Source organism: Topomyia yanbarensis, chromosome 3 (genome assembly GCF_030247195.1).
Source record: "Topomyia yanbarensis strain Yona2022 chromosome 3, ASM3024719v1, whole genome shotgun sequence".
NCBI lineage: Eukaryota > Metazoa > Arthropoda > Insecta > Diptera > Culicidae > Topomyia > Topomyia yanbarensis.
This window is the reverse complement of record NC_080672.1, coordinates 62641121-62664404: the sequence shown is the minus strand read 5'-3', so window position 1 is coordinate 62664404 and position 23284 is coordinate 62641121. Positions and strand designations below refer to the sequence as shown.

Sequence of the window (23284 nt, the reverse complement as noted above, 5' to 3'; positions counted from 1 at the left end):
ACAGACAGCCAATTTGAACTGGACCCCTTGCACCCTCCAATCGTACGCCTCACGTCACAATCAACGAATGGCGACGGTCGCTTTTTAAAGGCCAGACTTCGCGAACCAAAAATAATGAACATTGTACGCCTATACCTGGCATATATGAAGGACCAACACCCATCTATTTGCGTGGAAGGAATGACGCCGACCAGCATCAAAATGACGCTCGCATCCGAAGGACTACCGACCACTCCTGACCATCTCCTGCGCATTTTCATCGAAGTCTATCAGGAATATGGGCTAAACCCAGACGAAGCAGCAGCAGACCTTGACTCTTATGGAAAATTTTTATCAAGCGAAAGAACCAGGCGCCTTCAACAACTCTGCGAAGCTACGCATAAATTTGGAACGTCGAATTTTCGGAAGTAACGACGCCCTCTATAAAGGAAGAATATATAACTGTAAGTAATTTAAATATTCCAAAAACTTCTTCGCATCCACAACAGAATTCGACTGAAATTTTGGTCTGTTGCCAAAATTTTAATCGAATGAAAAGCCCAGCCAAAATGAAAGAAATCTAACAAAAACTAATTTCGTCTTCTTTTAATATAATTCTTGGAACAGAAAGTAGCTGGGATGAAAGCGTAAGAAGCGAAGAAATTTTTGGAAATCAATTTAATGTATTTCGGCATGACCGTAACTTGTCTCTTTGTAATAAAAAGTCTGGAGGAGGAGTCATTATAGCCATAAACGCAGACTTTCCTTCAGAAGAAATAGAAACCATTAAACATATAGAATTTGAACATATATGGGCAAAAGCAGTAATATCAGGAGAAGTGCACATATTCTCCTCTGTGTACTTTCCACCTGAAAATGCTCACAAAAAATCATTTGAACTATTTTTTCAAACTGTAGAATCTATCATGTCAAACATGGAACCTGAAGTAAAACTGCATATTTATGGCGACTTTAATCAACGCAACACCAACTTCATCGTAGACATTGAAAACGAATCTATCTTACTCCCTGTCGTAGGCGAAAATGAATCACTTCAATACTTCTTTGACAAAATATCTGAATTTGGCCTGCACCAAATCAACCATGTAAAAAATAAACAAAATTCATATTTAGACCTCTTATTCACGAACTGCACTGAAGACTTCTGTGTTAATGCATCTTTAACTCCATTATGGAAAAATGAAGTATTTCACACAGCAATCGAATATTCAATTTTTATTCATCAAAACTCTTCCCCGAACGACTTGGAGTATGAGGAAGTGCCGGAATACCATAAAACTGACTTCGAAGAAGTCAAACGTAGACTATGTAGAATAAATTGGCAAACTGTATTGAGTATAGAAGTTTAAAAAAAAAATTTAAAAAATAGAAAGCAAAAGGCACATAAAATTTACAAGAAAGAACATAGCATTACAAATCGGCAAAACTATCTGGATATTTGCTCCCAACTCGACATAGCCATTAACACTGCACATGAAGAATATAATCGTAAAATCGAGACCGAAATCAAGACCTATCCAAAGAATTTCTTCAATTACGTGAAAACGAAATTGAAAAGTAGCAACTTTCCATCCCAAATGCATTTTGACGGACATGTAGGAAATAACAATACTGAAATTTGCAATTTATTTGGAAAATTCTTTCAAGAAGTCTATACTTCATATTCCGAAACAGACCGCGACCGCGACTACTTTTCATTTATACCTGAATTTTCAAATGACATTGCCGTCCACGAACTATCTGAACACGAAATTACCACTGCACTAAAAAACTTAGACGCATCAAAAGGACCTGGACCGGACGGAATAGCACCAATATTTTTAAAAAATCTAGCAGAAGAATTCACTCTACCACTACTACATATTTTCAACATGTCACTGAAAAATGGAACATTCCCAGAAATATGGAAATCATCCTTTTTAGTGCCAATTTTTAAATCAGGCGCTAAATCGGACATCCGAAACCATCGTGGGATTGCCATTATATCATGCATTCCAAAATTATTCGAAAAACTAGTAAATGACAAAATATTTCAGCAAATCAAAAATCAAATAACAAGCAAGCAGCATGGCTTTTATAAGGGCCGCTCAACAACATCACACCTTTTAGAATTTGTAACATTTACTGTAAATGCAATGGACAATGGCAACCATGTGGAAACACTCTACACAGACTTTAGCAAAGCATTCGACCGTATTGACATACCTTTATTACTCTTCAAACTGCAAAAATATGGCATAGAAAATAAACTATTGAAATGGCTCGAATCATATTTAACGAAACGTCAACAAACAGTTCGCTTTCAGAATATACTCTCGGAACCAATTTCTGTCACCTCTGGCGTACCCCAGGGTTCCCACTTAGGCCCTCTTCTTTTTATTTTGTACGTTAATGACATTACCTTTATACTCAAACATCTTAAAGTGCTTATATATGCAGATGACATGAAACTTTTCATGGAAATAAGAAATGTCAAAGACACTGAAATATTCCAAAACGAAATAAATATATTCCACACGTGGTGTAGCAAAAGTCTACTCCAACTTAATGTAAAGAAATGCAACTCAATAACCTTCAGCAGAAAAATTTCAAATGTTCCCATAGACATACACTTAGGCAATCAACTTGTAGAAAAATGCAAAATTATACGAGATTTAGGCGTAATCTTAGACTCCAAGCTTACATTTGTTGAACATTATAATACAATAATAAATAAAGCAAATAGTATGCTGGGCTTTATTAAACGTTTCACCTACAATTTTGAAGACCCTTACACAATAAAATCATTATACAATACATATGTCAGGCCAATTTTGGAATATTGCAGCATAGTATGGAACCCATACACTGTCCTGTACGAAGAACGCATTGAATCAGTCCAAAAACAATTTATTTTGTACGCGCTTCGTAAACTAAACTGGACGACATTTCCCCTTCCATCGTACAAAGCACGTTGCATGCTCATTAATATACAAACACTCAAAGAACGCCGCGAATTTGCCATGCTTTACTTTATCAACGACATTATTTCTCAACGTGTACAATCCGCATCATTACTTTCGCAAATAAAATTTTATGTACCTAGCCGACAACTAAGAACTCGTAATTTATTCCAAGAACAATCTTTTAGGACAAACTATGCTAAAAATAGCCCCATCAATAGAATGATGCGTCATTATAATGAAAATTGTGTAATAATTGACCTTTCCATGTCTAGAAAACAAATCAAATCTGAACTAAACCGTAGAAATAATGTATAGTATATAAGTAAATATTGTAAAACCATTCTATGTAGTCTACATATGCTTGACGAAAATAAATAAATAAATAAATAAATAAATTTTAGGTGCAGTGAAGCATTAAAAATACTTGTATACGGCTAGTTAGCAATGGAAATGCTAACTTATAGCTTATCTAGAGTTTTAAATTAGTGCTTATGGTTACCTGGGTACCGACGCAACACAATTTAAACAGAGCATTTTGCACCCCGGGAAGGATGCTGAACCATCTGCAGGTGCTACAATAGCAGGAATAATTCTTCCAACCCCCGGAGGGAATCAGTTTTTTTTTATTTTTTTTAACAAAAAGCAGATATATTTCGTTTCGCGAAACAAACACTTCTGCTTGATTGATGGTCTGGAACATAGACAGCACGCTATGTCTAATATGTTGAAATTATAAATTGTAAACCTTAGCCATCTTTAGCTACAAAACCAATATGTACGGATCTGACAGGAACAAATATTCACTAAACAACAATCACGCCCAGTATCTCCATGCCAACAACCGGCACCACCATCAAAAAAGCGAACGTAGAAGAGGACGGATGCGTTTGCCTGTGAGCTCGCATTTCTGTTTGACGCTCTATTGCTTTCTTCAAAAATACTTTAAATTAGCTTCTCAATATTTTGTAGTGTATTCCGTCGATTCAAACAAAAAACTCATTTTTTAAACTTGTACACAAGGTAGACAACTCCCTTAAGAACGTTTGTTTTAATAAATATCAACTATCAAATAAAGTTTTCATTTTTGACGCTTTCATCATATATCAATTTAAAAATGCGAATTATTACAAAGAAATTACTATTGCTATTTTAATCTATCTTCTATGAATCTCGGACGTGTTCGCCCATCTACCAGGTAAAATCCCGGGCTCCCAAATACGACCCGGGCCCCAAGGCAATTGCCCTGGCTACCTCCCCCTCTCATCGGGCCTGCCAACGTATAATGATTTGACATGGGCTTCACTCGAATTAAATTACAACCCATTGAAACAAGCTTTCGTGGACATTTGTGGGATTATAGAATGTTGCCACCTCCCTAAGTCTTTACTGCTCTTTACGAGATTTGCCTTATTTCGAGTGTCCAGTGACGACAAAATCACATGTGAAGTGAACTGATCTTTTGTAAAAAGTATGGTATTCTGGTATGATTTCTCAGAAGAAAAAAATCAGGAGTTTCCGTGCTTTCCCCAAAAAAATCTAGGAGTGCTTTTCACGATCTTAAACTATCTGCAACGAAGAAATAATGGTCTACAGACAGGGTGTGAACGATCCCAAGGATATCCCAAATTACGACTGATTCTGAGACATAAACTGAAGCAGTTTGTGGAAAGCGGTGAATTTTGATTGAATGTATCGAAGCCAGGAGACTCGTCGAGTTTTGATGAGTCTGAGCACCCCACTATATTCTGATTATTGAATTGAAAAAAAACTTGGAAAATTGATCCTATGTTGCCACTTCTAATTCAGATTTCTAATGTGGTTTTCGAGTCGAACCAGATGACAAGATATTTTACTGCGGTGACTTGACCTATTAAAAGGAGCTGTACTTATGCTGAATCGCGCTTCCTTGAAAATACGGCTAGCTTTGTTTTGTTCATGGAAACCTTGAACCCGGTTGCAAGTTGAAGCAGACAAACTATCCAAAGTATCTTGCAGATCGATGGCCTTGGATCCTATTACGTAGACCACTCCATCATCTGCAAGTGGCATTAGCGTGTTAATATTTACAAGATATTCATTGATGTCGTTTACAAGCAAATTGTACAAAAGGGGGCTAAGAGGAAGACGCATACCGATTGCCTTTTTTAATTTTATAACAATTGTTAAAGATTGTGTGAAATGATAAAAAAACAAGCAAACAACAGCTTACTATTTATCCGAATAGTCGTTTTGAATTTTTGGTCGGTTCACATGGTTTGGGTTTCTTGTAGTGAGAATAATCCAGCAGAGCTAGAATGTATTCAAGGTGTATGTAATAAAATAGCGATACATGAACAGTTTCCGCTTAAAATAATTGAATAATCTGAAGTAATTCCAACAAGAACTCGCCTTTGTTTCCAAATAATCCAGAGCAATCGAGGAATTTTATAGTAATCGAGTAATTAATTAGTAATCTGTTTTTCGAAGAAGTAATCTTTATAACCATGAAGTAATCTAGGTAATTTTTTTCGGGAGTGACATGTAATCAATGCTGTTGGAAACCCCTTGGAATATACCATTTCTGATCTAACAGAATATTATAACCCACCTTTGCTCTGAGCAAAATTTTAACCCATTCTTGCTCTCAGCCTCTCATTTAAAACCCCTAATTGACACTTGCATTGAATTGTAGTTCATCTTCATTCACATCAAAAGGGAAGTTTATTTGCTTTTATTTATCTGATGTGTGTCGGTATAATGTGTGTATCTTGAATAAAAACAAGATGCCTTTACCACAGTGACATCGTGCAACCACAAAAGCATAAAATCTCAAGCACGAACAGTATAAAATAAGAATCCACCCCGGTTTAGTCCAGTGAAGCACAATATGTATGAATGTACCAGCTACGCTGCCGCGCTGTGGCCTGTAGTGGCATCCAGAGCAGACCGACCAAGCGAGGAGCAGCACAATAGCCAACCCTATCAGGGAGGAATTCCGCTTGAGCTGGAATCGCTTGTTGTTTGGTTTTGGTTATTATTTTTCCTTTATTTTGCTGAACTGGAACGCGTGACCACGTATGAAATGTGGACTCGGTGGTTCGTTCCTTCAGAGATGGCTACTTAAATCGCTTTCTAGCGTTCGAAAGCGTTGTGTTGACACGGTAAACATTAATACGAAAAAAAGGATCGATAAAATGGCAGAGGAACACGAAGTTCAATTTTTGACCATTTAATTAGCTCACCAAACAAATTGATTATTTCTGTTGAGTTTCTCATTTTCAGTCACCTTTAGGCAGGCGATGTTATTAGATTTTAACAAAAAAAAGTTTCTCCTCTGCTTCGAACCCGATGCAGGCTTTATCAAGTAATTAATTTTCACCTATTGTCTGTCACAAATTCAATTATAGCAGAGCTTTGTATTTATTTGAGGACCATACAAACGACAAACTAAACATGAAATGAAATCCAACCACCTGCCCTCAGCTGTTGATTCAACAAACACCGGATCAAGTTGTTTCTTTCTCTCTGTGCGAGTGACTGTTCTTTGTTGGACTGTTTCGATTGAATTGAGCAAACAGTCGAAACAGGGGCACCATAATAAATACAAAATCAACACAAGTTTTGCCGTTGATTTTCCGCTGAAACGAGTCCCTTTATAAATTTTGTGGACAATAGTATTCCGACACAATAAAAACAGTGGAGGCACGTGGTTCTTTCTTCTAGGAATTTTCACATCGACAAAACATTGACTTCTTTCTGCTTGCCTCCAATTCACAGATCGGATGCTGCGGTGCCGACGGTCCTAACGATTACATGGTTCTACGCCAACCGCTTCCACTGGAGTGCCGAGACACCGTAACTGGAAATGCCTTCTTCCATGGATGCGTAGACGAGCTGACCTGGTTCCTGGAGGACAAATCAATCTGGGCTGCCATCATGGCCATGATCCTGTCGGCGATTCATGTAAGTTGTACAATGTTTAAGCTTTGTTTACTGACCATAGTTTTTAATGAAAAATACAAACAATATTATGTTGCTTGAGGTTAAATTTTCCGGGAACATCTGAATAATTAAAATCACGGGAAAATCTCGCTCAACTCACGACAAGAGACTTGTTAATTGGCACTTTCTAGTACACAGTCGTGATTATCCCTGCCCAACCGGGCTCCCCCCCCCCCCCCCCCCGCTTTCGCGGGGCGGAATTTTAATACCACGCATAAAACATACACCGCCATTTAATTTCCACACGTGTGTCGACAGCTTTTGCATGCTCGAGTATAAATCTGAATTATTTTACCGTAGCACTCAGGAAAGCTGCCGCAAAGCGGCTAAGTAGCAGAAAAGAACTTCTCATAAAATAAAACACGCGAATAACGTCTTCTTACCATGTAATTTGAATTGTAAATTCGGAACGCACATATGCTCGGTTACGAAGAGCTGACTCCTATTCAGTCATTATCCGTGCTTTGTTCTCAGTTTCTTAATAACTGTAAACTTAGGAACTTTCGAGATATGCGTGAAAGATTTTTTGTTATCCGATCCGGTTTGACTTTACGATTGGGAGTGGGTGTGCTAAAATATGCTCAGCTTTTTCATAGCGTCAAGCAGACGCGGGGGGATCCAAACGGGAACTGGCAACGAGAGTCTGACTCGTATGATTAGAGAAGCTGGATTTATTCACGACAGTGGAAAGGGAAAAATGCTGAAAAATATGTCAATTTGTATGATTTTGGCACAATTTTTGACTTAGGACTACGTCACGTTTTTGATCACAGATTCTTTTTCACAGATGACAGATTTTTGGCATATTGATGAAAATTTCACAGATTTTTGGAAATATTGTGAATTTCCACAGATTTTTTTTGACCGAAACTCAGATTTCAATGTGGCATCCCTGATTTAAAGAACGGGTTTTGCCGGACAAGCTCAGCCTGTTGAACGGCAGGCGGAGCAGATCTCTGCGCTGTGTGTTTTCACAGCCAGTGTAGCTGAGTTAGAAGTCCGTTACACTGGCTGTGGAGATACGCTACCCAGTGCCGTCCAACACGCGACTGAGCTTGTCCGTTCAAACACTATGCTTTCTTTTGTATTGTGCTCGTTTCCAGCACACTTTTATGTACAATCTCGAACACAATTATTCGTACCCAAAATCGTTTGTACATTCGAGCTCCATTTGCAAACACGGTTAACATAGTGTCGGGGTACTACTTGTCTCATTCGCTCTACCCACTATCATCAGCGTTGACTCATTTTGCTTTGTGCGGTCGGGTTCAATGATCGAGGCAAATGTATATAGGTATATCTAATGTGTTACAAAATTGTTAGCGGTTGCATGCTTAACCTGCATGATTGCAATCTGTGCTTTCGTTGCGCAAAGACGAAAACTTTTTCAGCAACAAATTTACGCGGATCGATGGAAAGCACAACGAAAGTTTATTATTACGTTAGATCAATTCATTGATTCATTTCCACTCAGCCAATCCTATTTTGATTCTGCTAATAGGTACATACTACAAAGCCTATTTATGAATGAATGATATAAATATAAATATAAATATAAATATAAATATAAATATAAATATAAATATAAATATAAATATAAATATAAATATAAATATAAATATAAATATAAATATAAATATAAATATAAATATAAATATAAATATAAATATAAATATAAATATAAATATAAATATAAATATAAATATAAATATAAATATAAATATAAATATAAATATAAATATAAATATAAATATAAATATAAATATAAATATAAATATAAATATAAATATATAAAAATATATAAAATTATATATAATTTTTTTTTCGATTCTTGCATAAATTTCGATTCTTCGAATGTAAAATTATTTTCGATTCTTGTATATTTATAGTTTCGATATATGATTGAGACCACTGCATTTGCCACATTTGTATGCGTACTTTAGGAAAGTTACAATATTGACAAAATATAATTAAAAAGCTTGGTCTATACATACAATGTAAGTCGATACATGTGCGCCGATGTATTTTTGATCGGCGGCGGCGCAAGCGACATTTTTGGCCGGCGGTGGCTGCGTTAGCGGCGTCACGCCGTTGGACCCAATCGGCGGGGCGACGCGCCAGCGTATATCGGCGTGTGAACACAGACGCCTATATAACTAAAAAAATTCTTCGACTTCGACTACGACTTCCCATGGAATAATGGTTGCAATGGGCCAATTTAAAGAATGAAGAGTAACGACTGCATATTTACGTCCCATTATAATCATTTATTGTTCTATATTTAGGAAATTAAGCAATGTAAAATAGTTTTTGTTTTGTTTGAGGAAATCAATTCCTGTTATCGTTTCATTGTTTTTTGTTTCTATTTAGTACTCTATACCGTTGCTCTTTTAGAATACTGCAGACATCAGGTACCATAACACGAGGCGTTAATAATGGCATTACTGCGCAGAAATGTCGCTTTTAATTATCGTGTAAGGACACTTATATTTCTACGGAAGATTTGTTTCTATCTTGAGTGCAAAGTATGCTCGATGTGCTGGTATCATACAGATCTGCATCATGACAAAACTCAAATATACAGTTAATATCATTCATAATATTTCCGAAACTTGATGTTTTACCTCCTGTTGGATTGAAACGGTTCACTAAACATGTCTGATTGACAATGGTCTGAGCGTATCTTTAGTTTTCGCAGCTCCTACTCCCGCCAATTCCTCTATCAGTTCCGGTTAGATTCGATACACTGAATCAATTAAATTAGTAACATCCTATTATGTTCTTACTCACTGATCGGCATCCTGTTGTAGCCTACGAAATGATTTTGAACAACTCTTCCTTGGGCACTTCGACAAGAATGCTTTTCGCATTTCCGGTCCATTTTGCTTGTTTTGGTTTGCATGAGTTTAAAAAGATGGGTGGGTAATGTCTAGGACATAACCGGAGTGTCGCGACTACTCGTTTGACTTGTAATTCAAATCGAATGATACTCAATGAAATATGTGGGAATGTTTCAAGTTATTCTTTATAATAATTATGGTGGTTCTGAAAAAAAAAAACTTTGTTGTTGGCGTCTGCGTTGATAGGGGATGCGCTGGATTCTTAGCTCGTTGAGACATTTATTCATGAAATGAACTAATTTCATATTTTCTTGCTTTGAAATATCAATGTTAAAATCTCTCGAAACAACCATCGGAATCCTTTTCTTAGCGTACAGAAATGAATCACGCTTAGCGAAAAACTAGGGGCGAGTAATGTCCGGGACATAACCGCGATGATCATATTCTTAAAATTCTGCTTGTATCTCTTTCAAATGGCTAAAGTTTACGTTAATGCGTTCGATTCACCGGGCTCAGCGAAATTTTTCTAGGGATCCCGTTCGTTAATCTATTCAGTAAAACAATTTTATTGCCGAGTTCTCCGCATTGAATACAGGTCAATAATTTCATATGATTTCAACAAGCAGACAATGTACTTGTATGACAGGTGCGAGTGTTTTGAATTGGTAACAACATAAAATCGTGTATTGGACATTTTACAATGATTCTCCTTAACCCCGCAAAACCACGGGTTAAGTTGTTTGGAAGAGATGACAGTTATTATATAATAACTAAAAATATAAAATGGTTCTATAAATTGCAAAGTTATTGCCGTGTTAACCTGAAAATTTGTCATTTCATTCATGTTTTGCGTACACACATACGAACATTCCCCTTTCGCAGCTCATACCGAATGAGCACGCTTTGCATCAAGGCGTTCCTATTTATTAACTTTTCGGTGCAGATGGAAGGCCATCCTTTTGTGCGGTAAATGAAAATATTTTCATCATTCGTTTTGGTGTAGTTTTCGCTTAGTGGCAGAGTTGCCACATTCACTGATTTTCTTGGAAGGATTTGCAAAAACCTTCGGGTTTGTAGAATAATTTGAAAAATATTTTCTTATATGATAATTATTTTTAATTATACAAATTAATAAAAGGAACTTCCTAATAAAATTCTTTTTCCATTATATATTCATCCTAAGGACGGTTTGCATATAACTATGACACAAACCCATCCACAATTAACAGCGCTAACGGAAAATAAGCACCACTAGTTATTTACAAGTATTTTGTTAGTCCTGAAAAGGACTGTTGGCAACATTAGAGACGCGTGAATTTACTTATCTTTTTCGGGCAGCTTTCTTGGCAGGTTAGGCGGCCTTTTTTGGCTTTGGGGTCTTCGGCTTGTTCGCTGCAGCCTTCGATGTTTTGGTGGCATTTTTAGTGGCAGTTGCTACCGCATTTTCAGTGACTGCGTTATCAAGTTATTAAGGTTCAAAATGTAAGCAACGCTTTCGCTAATATGTACTACTATCGCTTCTCGCTCGTTCTCGTGCCTCTTCTAATGACATAACCAAAACGAATATGCCGGCTTTCCCCCACCAACTACTCTCGTCAAGCAACCCAATACGAATAATCAGAGAAACAAACATGTAGTGGACCTATATTTAAAACTCTTCATTATTTTATTGTTCGGTTGGTGCACCATATTGACGGCTCTGTGCGGGATGGGCTGAACATTTTCACTTATCCGAGTCGTTTTCGAAAGACTTTTCAAATATTCCAAAATTCAATACAACACTGGTACAAATATTTTCGACAAAATGCCGAAGAAATTGATTCAATCCATTCAGTACAACAAAAGATATAAGCGTTCAAATTCTTACATGATTTTTCTTCCGAAATTTTGAAAAGGGGACCCCATATTGAAAGGTAAGTCGTTAGTCACGACAAAAGGCGGTACCATTTTCGAGTTGGTGCGGAAACTAATGTCGCTTTTGCTTGAAGCGAAACTGAGTCAGGTTCTAACCCCAACTGCTGTTAAACTGTATACGCTGACAGCGGTTGGGGCTAGAACCTGACTCAGTTCCGTGGTCAAGCAAAAACGCTATTAGTAACGCATTTAGCTCTCTGTCAAAATTACAGACTAGCGAAATGTCAAAAATTATGATGAAAATTCATCTCGTATTGCGTTTATTTGTGTGTGATACCGGGCTGGTGCAACTGACACTGAAAATCTTTCCTAAGTTAGGCTCAACCACCCGACGGTTAATTTATGAAACCAGAAATGTTACCCTCTGCATCGCCACTTCTGTGCACCAGCGCACAGTGTCGCCTAGCCGGACAAAACCTCAAAATTTTATTTTAGATTTTTCGTGATTTAACATTTTTCTCTGCTTCTTAACAGGTTGAATAGAGTCTTCTCAAATTATTAAGTCCCGAAGACGAGAGTTCAATTTTTTACAGAACTTCGAAGGTGAAATAGATGATGAATTCTGAGGAAAATTCTTTTCAAACCTAAATTATTCAAATGAATATATCTTTTTAGTTAAGATTGCGATTGGGGTCAAACTGATTTCATTTGAATGGTTATTCGCTGGATTTATAGCTGCCATTCGATTTAGTCGATACAAGCCTTTCTTCTCGCTCAGACATGAAAAACAAATAATAAATCGAGCAATAGTTTAATGTTATAATGTTCAAAGTGGCTCTACTTTTTTTGAAACGTTTCGGAAAGATCGCTTGTTGTTCATTATACTTGAAAATTAGTGTACTTTCCGAAAATGAATATCTTGTTTTGCCCCTTTCTGCCCCGAGGTATGAAAAAAGGTGATTTTTCATGATACGTCTCAAGGAGACGCATGGTAGCCTGTGACTAACCGGGGTTCGCAATATAATTTATAGATGTGTCTTATCATTATCAACAATTGAAAAAATGTATATTCTGCTAAAAAATTCACCGAACCTAATTTTTTGAAAATGAATTTTCGGAAATAGTGCACTTTATATTCGTAAATGTTGAATTTTCGAACCACCCTAAGTGCCAAAATTTTGAGGATTTAAAAAATAAAAAATAAACATCAAATATGAATTCAGCGTCACAAAATTACCCTAATGTGAAGTTTTCATCAAATTCGGGCCACTTTTGAGGTTTTGTCCGACTTTTGTATGGAAGGTGATCACTGTGCAGCGTCGCGAAAAGTCAAGATCATTTTGCCCAACAATTTTTTGAGAATAAAAATCGAGGTCACGATTTAATCAATGAACTTTGTATTGAAAACAATTTTTGTGTTTTCACAAAACTAGTGTACACGAAAAAAAGAAACAAAAATGGCGTTATACTCTGATGTTTAGTAAAGTTACTGTGGTTGTGTCTGAATACGTTTACTATTTTTAGGATTCTAGTTCATAATTTGAGGATACACTGATTAGTATTAACTTTATCAACTAAAATAGACCACAAATTCTCTTCGTGGTATCGTGATATTTTAGTGTTGAGCTTACCGTCAAGATTTTTTTACACAGAATAACGTGCCTAAGAGTTTTCTTAATTATTTCACGGACATGAATTGTGGCTATGTAATGTATTTTTGGTGCTTAGTGCAATTTCATTTTACTACGAACATTTCACTAAATCTTAACAAAAAAATAACAATCCTTGTATCTAATGCTCGCGCCTATTAGATTGATTGCTAGCAGTTGCACACAATAGAGCACGTAGAAATTTCAAGACCAGAGAGCAGGGTGGCATTCGGAAGCGCACAAGAAACAGTTTTCGAATCCATGAATAGTCTGAGTTCCTTGAAATTGTTTATTAAGATCATGCAGAAAATTAATTACTTCGTGAACTATACCATGAACTGTTTCACGAGCTCTACTGGTGAATCGTGACTAGCATACTAGGAATCAAGCACAAAACCGAAAATTTCATTAACTATATCTTGAAAGTCGAATAGTGTTTTTTGAATTTGTGGACTATTCCACGCACACGACTGGTGAATTTTAACTTATATGCTCGGAATAATATCCAGTTCACGAAGCAAAAATGAATCCATGAACAATATTCCGAGCGTCGTGTAATGGTTATCGAGAAAATATCAAGACTATTTTAATTTTGCAATCCAAATGACAACCACTAATACCAAATAATGATCAAGATGTGATAAAACATGAATCAGTTAACGTCTTGTATTGGGTACATAGATAACGTTTTTAGATTTGTGGATAAAATTATGAGTCAACAATTTTCGAGTTCGCGAATTGTTGGCGTGGGAAAAATGCAACGGCGGCGCGCCGCCGGTCTACCGTTCGGCGTCGGCGTGCGTTAAAAACTACTGGCGGCGGCGGCGTGGCGCGGCGGCGCACAGATCTAGTCGATTGTTTAAAATTTGATTTTTCTTCACCGGTCCGGGTTTTTACCACACACAATCGAAAAGTTTTTACAATTTTTAAAAACTGATCTTGTGCTATAAAGATTTAGTTCCAGATATATGCTCGGTCATGGTTTTCTGCATTCTTTATTCAAATCTTTTCAAATAAGTTTAATCGGATTCGATCACCTACTACAAATGAAATGACCTGATAACCAAGATGGTTTGGGTCAATATGTAACATTCGATGTCGATTGGTTGTGCTTAAACTGACGTAAGAAATATGTTTGATTTGTTATTACGCTAAATGTACTTGGAAAATGAATATTTTACCTTAAGTAGTATTATAGTCCTACGTCTATAGTTCTTGTAACCCCATAGGTCTGCCCCTTGTAGTTTTTTAGTTAATTTCTTATAAAATGAAAAGTACACGACATAGAGTTTCAGTATCTTCGACAAAGTTTTTTGAAATTATGTTATGTTCTTCAATTTTCTGGAAGACAGCGAAACTCTATCTCGAACCATTAAAAAGTTAATTTTCTGATTTCAGAAAAATTAGAACCATCCAACCCAGTATTTTAAAATAATAGAAAATTATTGTAAAGTAGAATATTTAATCATGAAAACGAAACTATATTTGTTATATTGTCCACCGTGAAAGTAATTTAAACATATCACATAGTGTCAATTCATGAAAAACCAAATGTGTAATATAGATTTTTCAGTTTTCATTTTTTTTCAACCTATCCTTCAGATGTTTTTCAGAGTTTTTGAATACGAATATTTTCTTCTAAAACACCAAAACTTTAACTTCTATTATTCAACAGATATAAGCATTTGATATATAAAAAAATTAAAACAATTTTATGAAATTTAAAAAAATATCGCGTTCGCCATTTTTTTTCTCAATTATAAATCCAATTATGACCTTTTCTATCGTTGAAGAAGAGTTATCTTTTGTTTGCCCCAATGAGTGATACTGTTATGTCAAAAAAACCCATTTTTGGTGAAAAAGTGCTCATAACTTTTCATCGAAAGTAGTTGGGTGTGTGGTGCCATGAAACAAATTATTCGCCTTAAAGCAATCTTACAGTTGTCCGAAGACTACTTCAGTTTTAAATCAATGTTTAAATCTATGTCAAACAATTAGCATTTGCAGTTCTAGGTCATTGATAGCCAACCGAAGAACCCAACCCCTTTCCCATCACTGGTCACCACTCCTTTAAATTCACCTAAGATCACCCCCCCCCCCCCCCATCGCACCTCCCTCAGACCACCTCCCCATCATTCACTCATACCCCCTCCCTCCTCAACCCAACCATCTTTATACCACGCACCAACCACTGCATGACAAAATTAGTTAGCAGGAAGACAACATTAAACTAATGCTGATTAGGCTAATTAACCCTTAAATGCGCAATGTTGTTTTAAAACAACATTGCGAAAACCACCTAAAAATATTCATAGTAACGTATTAAAGCTGTGAGACAATTTTCACAAAATTTGAAAAAAATGGGTTTGCGCCTTTAAGGGTTAAGTATGATATTATTCTTGTTTCAAGTGTTTCGCCGTCGACACATAGCACATCAGGTTCGTAGCTGGCAAGCCGTTGTGTATAGGTGCCAAGTATACTAAGAATGTACTAGATATTTCGACAATTGAAACGAACATAATCGGCCATGGAATCATAATTTGGATAAAAGAGAAAGGCACAATTGCACTCCTAGGTGGATTAAAACAGATTTTTTTTAAATTTTTGTTTAACTTTTACATTTTTTATCCCGTTTTAAAAACTACAAAAATTTTGAATCCTTATATTTTTTTTTAAATGATCAACTTTGGAAACTTTTTCAGTGTCTCAATTTAACCAATTTCTCCAATTCAAATTTTTGATTTATTTATTATTATTAACCCATTCAACGTTTTTAAACAGATATAACTTTTGATTGTGGCGAGATTTGCTCACAAAAACAAGTAATGCTTATTAAGGTGATTATTGCCTTTAATTTGAGTATTAACAGATACATGGATCAGATCTAGAACTGAAGTTATTGCAATTAGTCTGAATGGATTCCGATGGAGCAGTGCTGCCAGGGACAGTTTAAGTTTACGACGGAAAATGATTTTTTATTTATCTTCGTTATGGTGCAATATTATTGAAAACTGATAAAACTTATCAATTTAGACTGCCGTTGGCTTCGTTACCCACGTAATTGAACTATTGTAATTATTCTAGGAGAATTGTATTGAGCATTAGAAGGTAAAAATTGGCCAGCTTCTAACACTGCCATGGAAGTACCTATCTTTATGAAAATAGGCTTTTCGTGTTTCTTGACCCTACCGTTTTCAAGGAAAAATAGTTTTGAAACCCTACATGCACTAAAAAAAAGTTGGGCATGAAAGGGTTAATTGTATTTTATGGGGCCTTTTAAATTCCTGTTTGCAAACGATAAACGGAATGTAACACGATGATAATAACATGTTTACCATGAATATAACACGTTTCTGTTTTTTCTAAGGAATTCTCACTCTTTTCTATTTATGTCGCTTATTAGCCGGCGCAAGACGACTTAAGTCACGGTCTTAGCCAGCTGATTACCGTAAACCGAGGTGACTTTGATCATCGGGGTGACTTTGATCACTCGAAACTTTTTTCCTAGATCGTTTATTAAACCAGAATAGTCTACAGAATCATTTTAATTTGAAATGATTTTTAGTCTAAACTTATAAAATACTGATTTGTTATACATTTTGAGTATATTGTTCGGTTTTTGGGTACAAAATTTGACTTTACCTTATTTTTGCAAAGCTTCGTATAGTGCCTACATTTTATAAAACAAATAAATCTCAGATTTGAGCAAGAGTAATAAATTACAAGCAAGTTTTTATTTTTCTTTAGATTGGGATGTGCCAAATTTTGTTTTAAGAGTTTGTTTATTTTAAATACATTTTTTTTGTGAAACTAGTTGGCAATTATTTCAAATTATTTTAAGCTAAAATTCGCAACATTTTTTTATTGTTCAATATTCCAACATGTTAAAATGGATGAAACTTTTTGTACATTGATAAAGCATTGCAATAAAACAATTTTAGCAGTTTTAATGGTTTACAGAATCTTTTATTCTAGTTGCATACAAATGATATGAATTTTTTGAATTTTACAATACATTGAAATACTTTGTATAATACCAAATAACATCTTTCCAGAATTAGTTTAAACATTTGAATGATAATCATTGACATCAATAACTTCATCACATGAACGCTCATGTGATTCAGAGATCAATAACTTCATGTGGGTGAACATGCAGGTTATCAAAGTCACCCCGGAATACGAAAATGGACTTCAACTTGAAATCATTTTTGGAAAAATAGCTGTAAGTGGACAATTTTAGGTAAAACCATGCAATCTTGCTCTCCATACATTAGTACATGGTTTAAAAATATTAAATTATGTAATGATTACTTTGAAAAGTGATCAATGTCACCCCGGTTTACGGTACACTAATTCTTAATCCGACCAATGGTGACTTTTGCCTTAATCTTCATTAGGGACCATTCATAAATTACGAAACGCAAAAATCACCCAAAATTGACTCCCTCCTCCTCCTCCATGTAACAAACTGTCACAAATTCCTCAATACCTCCCCTCCCCTATTACGTAACAAAGACCTCAAAAAAATTTCTTCAGTAAAACCATGCTATGTAACTTTCTAGCTTATTCCCCCTCCCCCATATATCACAACACTTTTTAACACTTCAAAATTCGTAGTATTATCAAAAAACTCTTTTTTTCTGTCACAGGAACAGATTCCTTGCCAAACCATAATTCTTTTTCGTGAAAACAAAATCGATCCTGTCCGGAAAGTTACCGCGATCAGGAGCGTTGTAGAATTTGAGCTCCAGCTCCTTGTACAATTTCGCCAACAGTACAGCGGTTAGTATTCAGTTTTTTTCGTTAAATCATTATCAGAGATGTTGTGATGAGCTTTGATTTTCCGAATGACCTTGGGTTGTTCGGAACGTCCAGTGGCGGATGAGAGTTGTATTCTACTGTTGAATCACTCGACTCTCAGTTCTCTAAAAATCATCCAGTAGTTTCTTCTCATGCTCACTCGAGAATAGATGGAATAATGTTGTTGTTCGCAGGTATGGGAAAAATCGCATCTCGAACCGTCCGTTTGTCATTTACAAGAAAGCTTCCTTCACCTATGAACAGGCATTGCAATTCTCATTCACTCATGCGAGAAGGTACCCAACTTTTCCTGGATAAAATGAGTCGCGAAATTCTCCGTCTTAAATGATACGTTCCCCGCATGTAGTCGGTAATTTGTTCCCTGTCCGTGTCTTCTCATCATTTCCTAAGCGGAAGGAAAGGAGGAAGTTGAATTGGAAGGGTGAGATAAATGAAAACACAAAGACAAAAAGCAGGTAAGTTCAACTCACTAGTTGTTCAAGTCGCCTGCTAGTAAGCCTAAAGCTCCTTGCCACATTTGATAAGAGACTTTAGTATGTCTCTGAGTTGCAGTCGTCCAAACACGGTGTCCTCCATGTAAGGATTCAAGTTGCAATTGAAGTTTTATAGTATAAAACAATGTAAGTTTTATGAGTGGCTAAAAAACTACTATTAAACCTCAATTGTTACTAGGGGACGACCGAAAACTTGAAATCGCAATTGCGCTAATGCTGGGCATACCAGATGATATGAGGTTCCGTAGTCGGATTCACAAAGATCACATGAAAAAGACTCAGCGCGCTGAATAGTTGCCATGTGATAATTGAGTTTGCAGCATCCGGCTAAAGCCCTAGTCAGCATGCCATAGTGGAGTTTCGAAAAATGAAGGAGATTTTCCGAAATCACTGGGCGCGGTTGTTCTAGAATCGCCTTTGTTAAGCGACACGTTTACAGATTTCTCCAATAATTGCAGTGCTCGGACGAAGCCTCGGACCGTATTTTTCTCTTATCCAACTTGTCGAAATTGGCAGTGCCGGCTCAGGACCAACGAAGTCAATCACTGAACCGGTCCTGACAAATTCGACAGCCCATACATTTCCAGTAATACCGGAAAGTTCGGGCACCAAGACAAGGTAGATAGTGTTGACAATGCTTTGTTCTTCGATTTGGGCTCGGTACGCGATCACTAGCTTGGACCGTGATTTGTTTGAGCGAAGGGTCTTGATTGCAGCCTGACTATCAGAGCAGAAGTTTAGAACTTTGCCGGACAAGCCCTGTTGAAGGGTCGAATGTACCCCGTACATAATCGCGAAGATTTATGCTTGGAATACAGTACAGTATCTACCTAGTGCGTGAGATTGTTCCAATCTCATTTCACGACAGTAGACACCAGCACCAGCACTTCCCTCCATCAGAGAACCGTCAGTATAACAGGTCACTTGTGTATGTGTGTTGGTGTCTCTCCATATAGCCAGACAACCACTCGAGAGGAAATCTTCAGTTGGAAAAATTTAAATAGTAGAGAAAATTGGAAAAAGTGAGAGTTTTAAAAATAGAACTATTTTGAAAAACAAAAAAAATATTAAAATGAAATAATTTAAAATGATTGGTAAATTGGAGAAATAGGAAAAATTGGGATAGTTGACAAATCTGTAAAATGGAACAGAGGATCCTAGTAGCAGTTAAATGTTATGGCAGTTTATAGCCACTCATAAAACTACTCAGCCTTCAATCGATGAAATGTAAATTAATTGGTATATCTTTCATACTTAGTTGCGTTTCGGCTTCGCCTCATCAGAAACCGACACTAACTTATTGTCGGAATAGATTAGCGCCGGCTTGACGCAAATCCCTTAAAACTAAAACACACTTTGTGTTTCAATCGAACGACTGATCAAACGTGATGTCCCGTTCGAGCAGATGTTCTGTTTATGCCGATGAGACACAGTGAAGCCGAAACTTGTCTTGCTTTGGAAGGCCTATGCGAAAGCACTATGCTATATGCTATGCGCTAATCTATTCCGACAATAAGTTAGTGTCGGTTTCTGATGAGGCGAAGCCGAAACGCAACTAAGTATGAAATAAGGATTTGTGCCCTCCTGTACAAAGACTGGTTTTTACCAACAAATTTTCATCCTAGTGAGAAAATTTGGTTTTTACCAAATTTTCTTCCTTAGGGTGAAATATAGCATAGTGGTATATCTTTGCTTTTTTCCAGTCTTGATTTGTAGGATATTAGAAGGTTAGGACTATTTAGAAAAATTGGAGAAAAATGAAAAGATTTGACGAATAAAAAAATTGAAAAATGAATTTCAAACAGGGGATAAGGAGTCATCTAAGCCAATTCTTAGCGCACAGAACCACCCACTTACCGAAATTAATAACGGGGTGAACTAATACAATTCGATTTCTCAGAGATTGAGTTATTTCCACGAATTTCGTTCTACTCCGTATTGAATTATTTCGAATATTCCGTTTTTATATGATTTCAAAAAAAGAGAATAATTTAAATAAAAAATTAATAAAATTTAAAAAAAAAATGGAAAAATAAAACAAAATAGATAATTGAAAAATAAAAAATGGGTAAAATGTACTATATAGTAGGGACTTGCGTATCGCCTTCGTCTCATCAGTATCTGGCGTTGACTTAGCGTCAGATTGACGTCAATCCGAAATTAAAACACTAGATGTGTCCACTAGGGCATTGCAAAAAATTTTTTTTTTTAATTCTCTAAGGCCCCCCCTCTTATATTGTGACAAATGCCAAAGTAAGCTCAGATGCCAAATTTCACACCATTTGGACAATTTTAGACCCCCGCCCACTTCGCTTGAAATTTTTTTAAATTGATACTATGGGAAAATATGGAGAAAAAATATATTAAATGCTATAACTTTTGAGGTAGCAATCAGAAAATTACAATTTATACCTCTTTTGGAAGAAAATAATATAAGTATTTGAATGAAGATATTTTTGTTTCTAGGAAAATACGGGAAAGTGGGGTACTGGGTCATTTTGGCCCCAAAATCCCCTATTTTTAATGATTTTTCTGCTCCGTGATGCAAATCATACATATTTTGTAGTTTTTCTAATGTGAAAAAATCTCAAAAATCGATCGAAGCCTTTTTGACCTTTGTCCGAATACGAGAAATTGGGGTTATATGGCCTTTTGTCATTCATGTTAAACTTCATAATTTTATCGTGAATATATCTTTATTTTTCTTCACTCAATTTTCATAAACTATACCTTGTTGAACGTGGAAATGAAAATCCTTAGGATTATAACAAAAATAGATTCGTTACCGGTAAAATTCAGGAACATCAAATTATCTGACATATAGTGTCGATTTCACATTTTTATCATAAAATCGCACATATTAACTCCATTTAACAACAAAATTCTCATTTAATTTACTAATTTTAGTGTAAAATATGCTTAGGGATCACATGAGAAAAGTTTCATTCCAGGAAAAATAGGGGAAGTTGAGGTATTAGGACAAATAACAAAAAAATGAGATTTGTAGAGTAAATATCAAAAAGTTCGATGTTTCTGAATTTTACCTTTAACGTTTTTATTGTTGTTTTATTCCTCAGAATTTTACACGTTCAACAAGTTACATTTTATGAAAATTGATTGACGAATAATAGAGATATATGCATGAGAAAATGATAAAATTTAATGTGAATGACAAAAGGCCCTATAACCCCAACTTCTCGTATTCGAACTAAGGTCAAAAAGGTTCCGATCGATTTTTGAGATTTTTTCACATTAGAAAAACTACATAATATGTATGATTTGCATCACGGAGCAGAAAAATCATTAAAAATATGGGATTTTTGATCCAAAATGATCCAGTGCCCCACTTTCCCGTATTTTCCTAGAAACAAAAATATCTCCATTCAAATACTAAGATTATTTCCTTCCAAAAGAGGTATAAATTGTAATTTTCTGATTGCTACTTCAAAAGTTATAGCATTTAATGTATTTTTCCTCCATATTTTCCCATAGTACCAATTTCAGAAAATTTCAAGCGAAGTGGGCGGGGGTCTAAAATTGTCCAAATGATGTGAAATTTGGCATCTGACCTTACTTTGACATTTGTCACAATTTGAGAATTCAAAAAAAAAAATTTTTGCAATACCCTAGTGTCCACCACTATAGTTTTGCTCATATGTGACGACCGCCACAGTGGCTCGTCGAATGAATTTGCTACGTGACCGCACTCTTCAACCCGTAACTCCGGAACCGGAAGTCGGATCAACTAAAAATTCAATGGCAGCTTTTGGGAGCGTTATATCGATCATTCGAAGCTAAGTTTGTTCAAATCGGTTCAGATATCTCTGAGAGTATTGAGTGATATTATTTGACTCAAACATACGCACACATACATAAACACATATATACACACAGACATTTTGCGATCTCGACGAACTGAATGGAATGGTCCAGCAGGTCTCGGTTAAAAGGTCAAAATTCCGACCGATTGCGTAACCTTTCCATATGAGAAGGGCAAAAAGGTGCAAAATCAGCCAAAAAGACTGCCTCTCAAAAAAAAATCGGGATGAAATATAATGTCGACGTTTCATGCAATTTTAGGACATTTGGCAACAAAAATACAAATTCGATTGCTGAAAATTCATGGGGTCTCTATTTGAAGTGAAAATCTCTATGGGATTTTCTTATGTGACCAGACGATTCATTTAATTGATTGCGGAACCACATAACCAATCCGTACGAAACTTCATAGGAGTCTATAATATACCTTTCATTTGAGCTCATGTTTGTAAAAATCGGCCCAGCCATCTCCGAGACAGTGATGCGAGTTTTTTTTTTTAATTTTAAAAGATGGTCATTTTTCCGGGCTCTTCCAAACCGTACATGGTGATCAATGTGGCCAATAGGGGTTGCCACTGGGTTGATTTCCAGGCAGTGCTGATATCCTGCTTCTCTGCTCTTTCTGTTAGCTGTGTTGGAGGGCAATGCTTGTTCGGCCTATCCTCCACAGCGAGAGCAGATAGTGCTTTGTATTCTTTGCGATTGGCCGAGGAAGTGAAATTCTATACCAAACTAAACCTACAAAATCGTTACAATTGTTAAAAATTTACAGCGTAATGTGAACTGCTCTGAATCGCGGTGCGCATTATACTTTGCAAATGTGAGTTTATTTTGGTAATAATTCAATCAACCAGTTCTGAATTGCTATCCCGACTAGT

The 23284-nt window shown here is 36.1% G+C and overlaps 1 protein-coding gene across 1 annotated transcript in view; it reads left to right on the top strand.

Annotated features, from left to right (window-relative positions):
- LOC131691060 (tetraspanin-2A) overlaps positions 1–23284 on the top strand; it is a 211064-nt gene that overhangs the window by 172856 nt on the left and 14924 nt on the right. The window contains exon 4 of the mRNA XM_058977220.1: positions 6702–6887. Coding sequence (XP_058833203.1) covers positions 6702–6887 — 186 coding nt within the window. The remainder of the gene's footprint in view (positions 1–6701; positions 6888–23284) is intronic.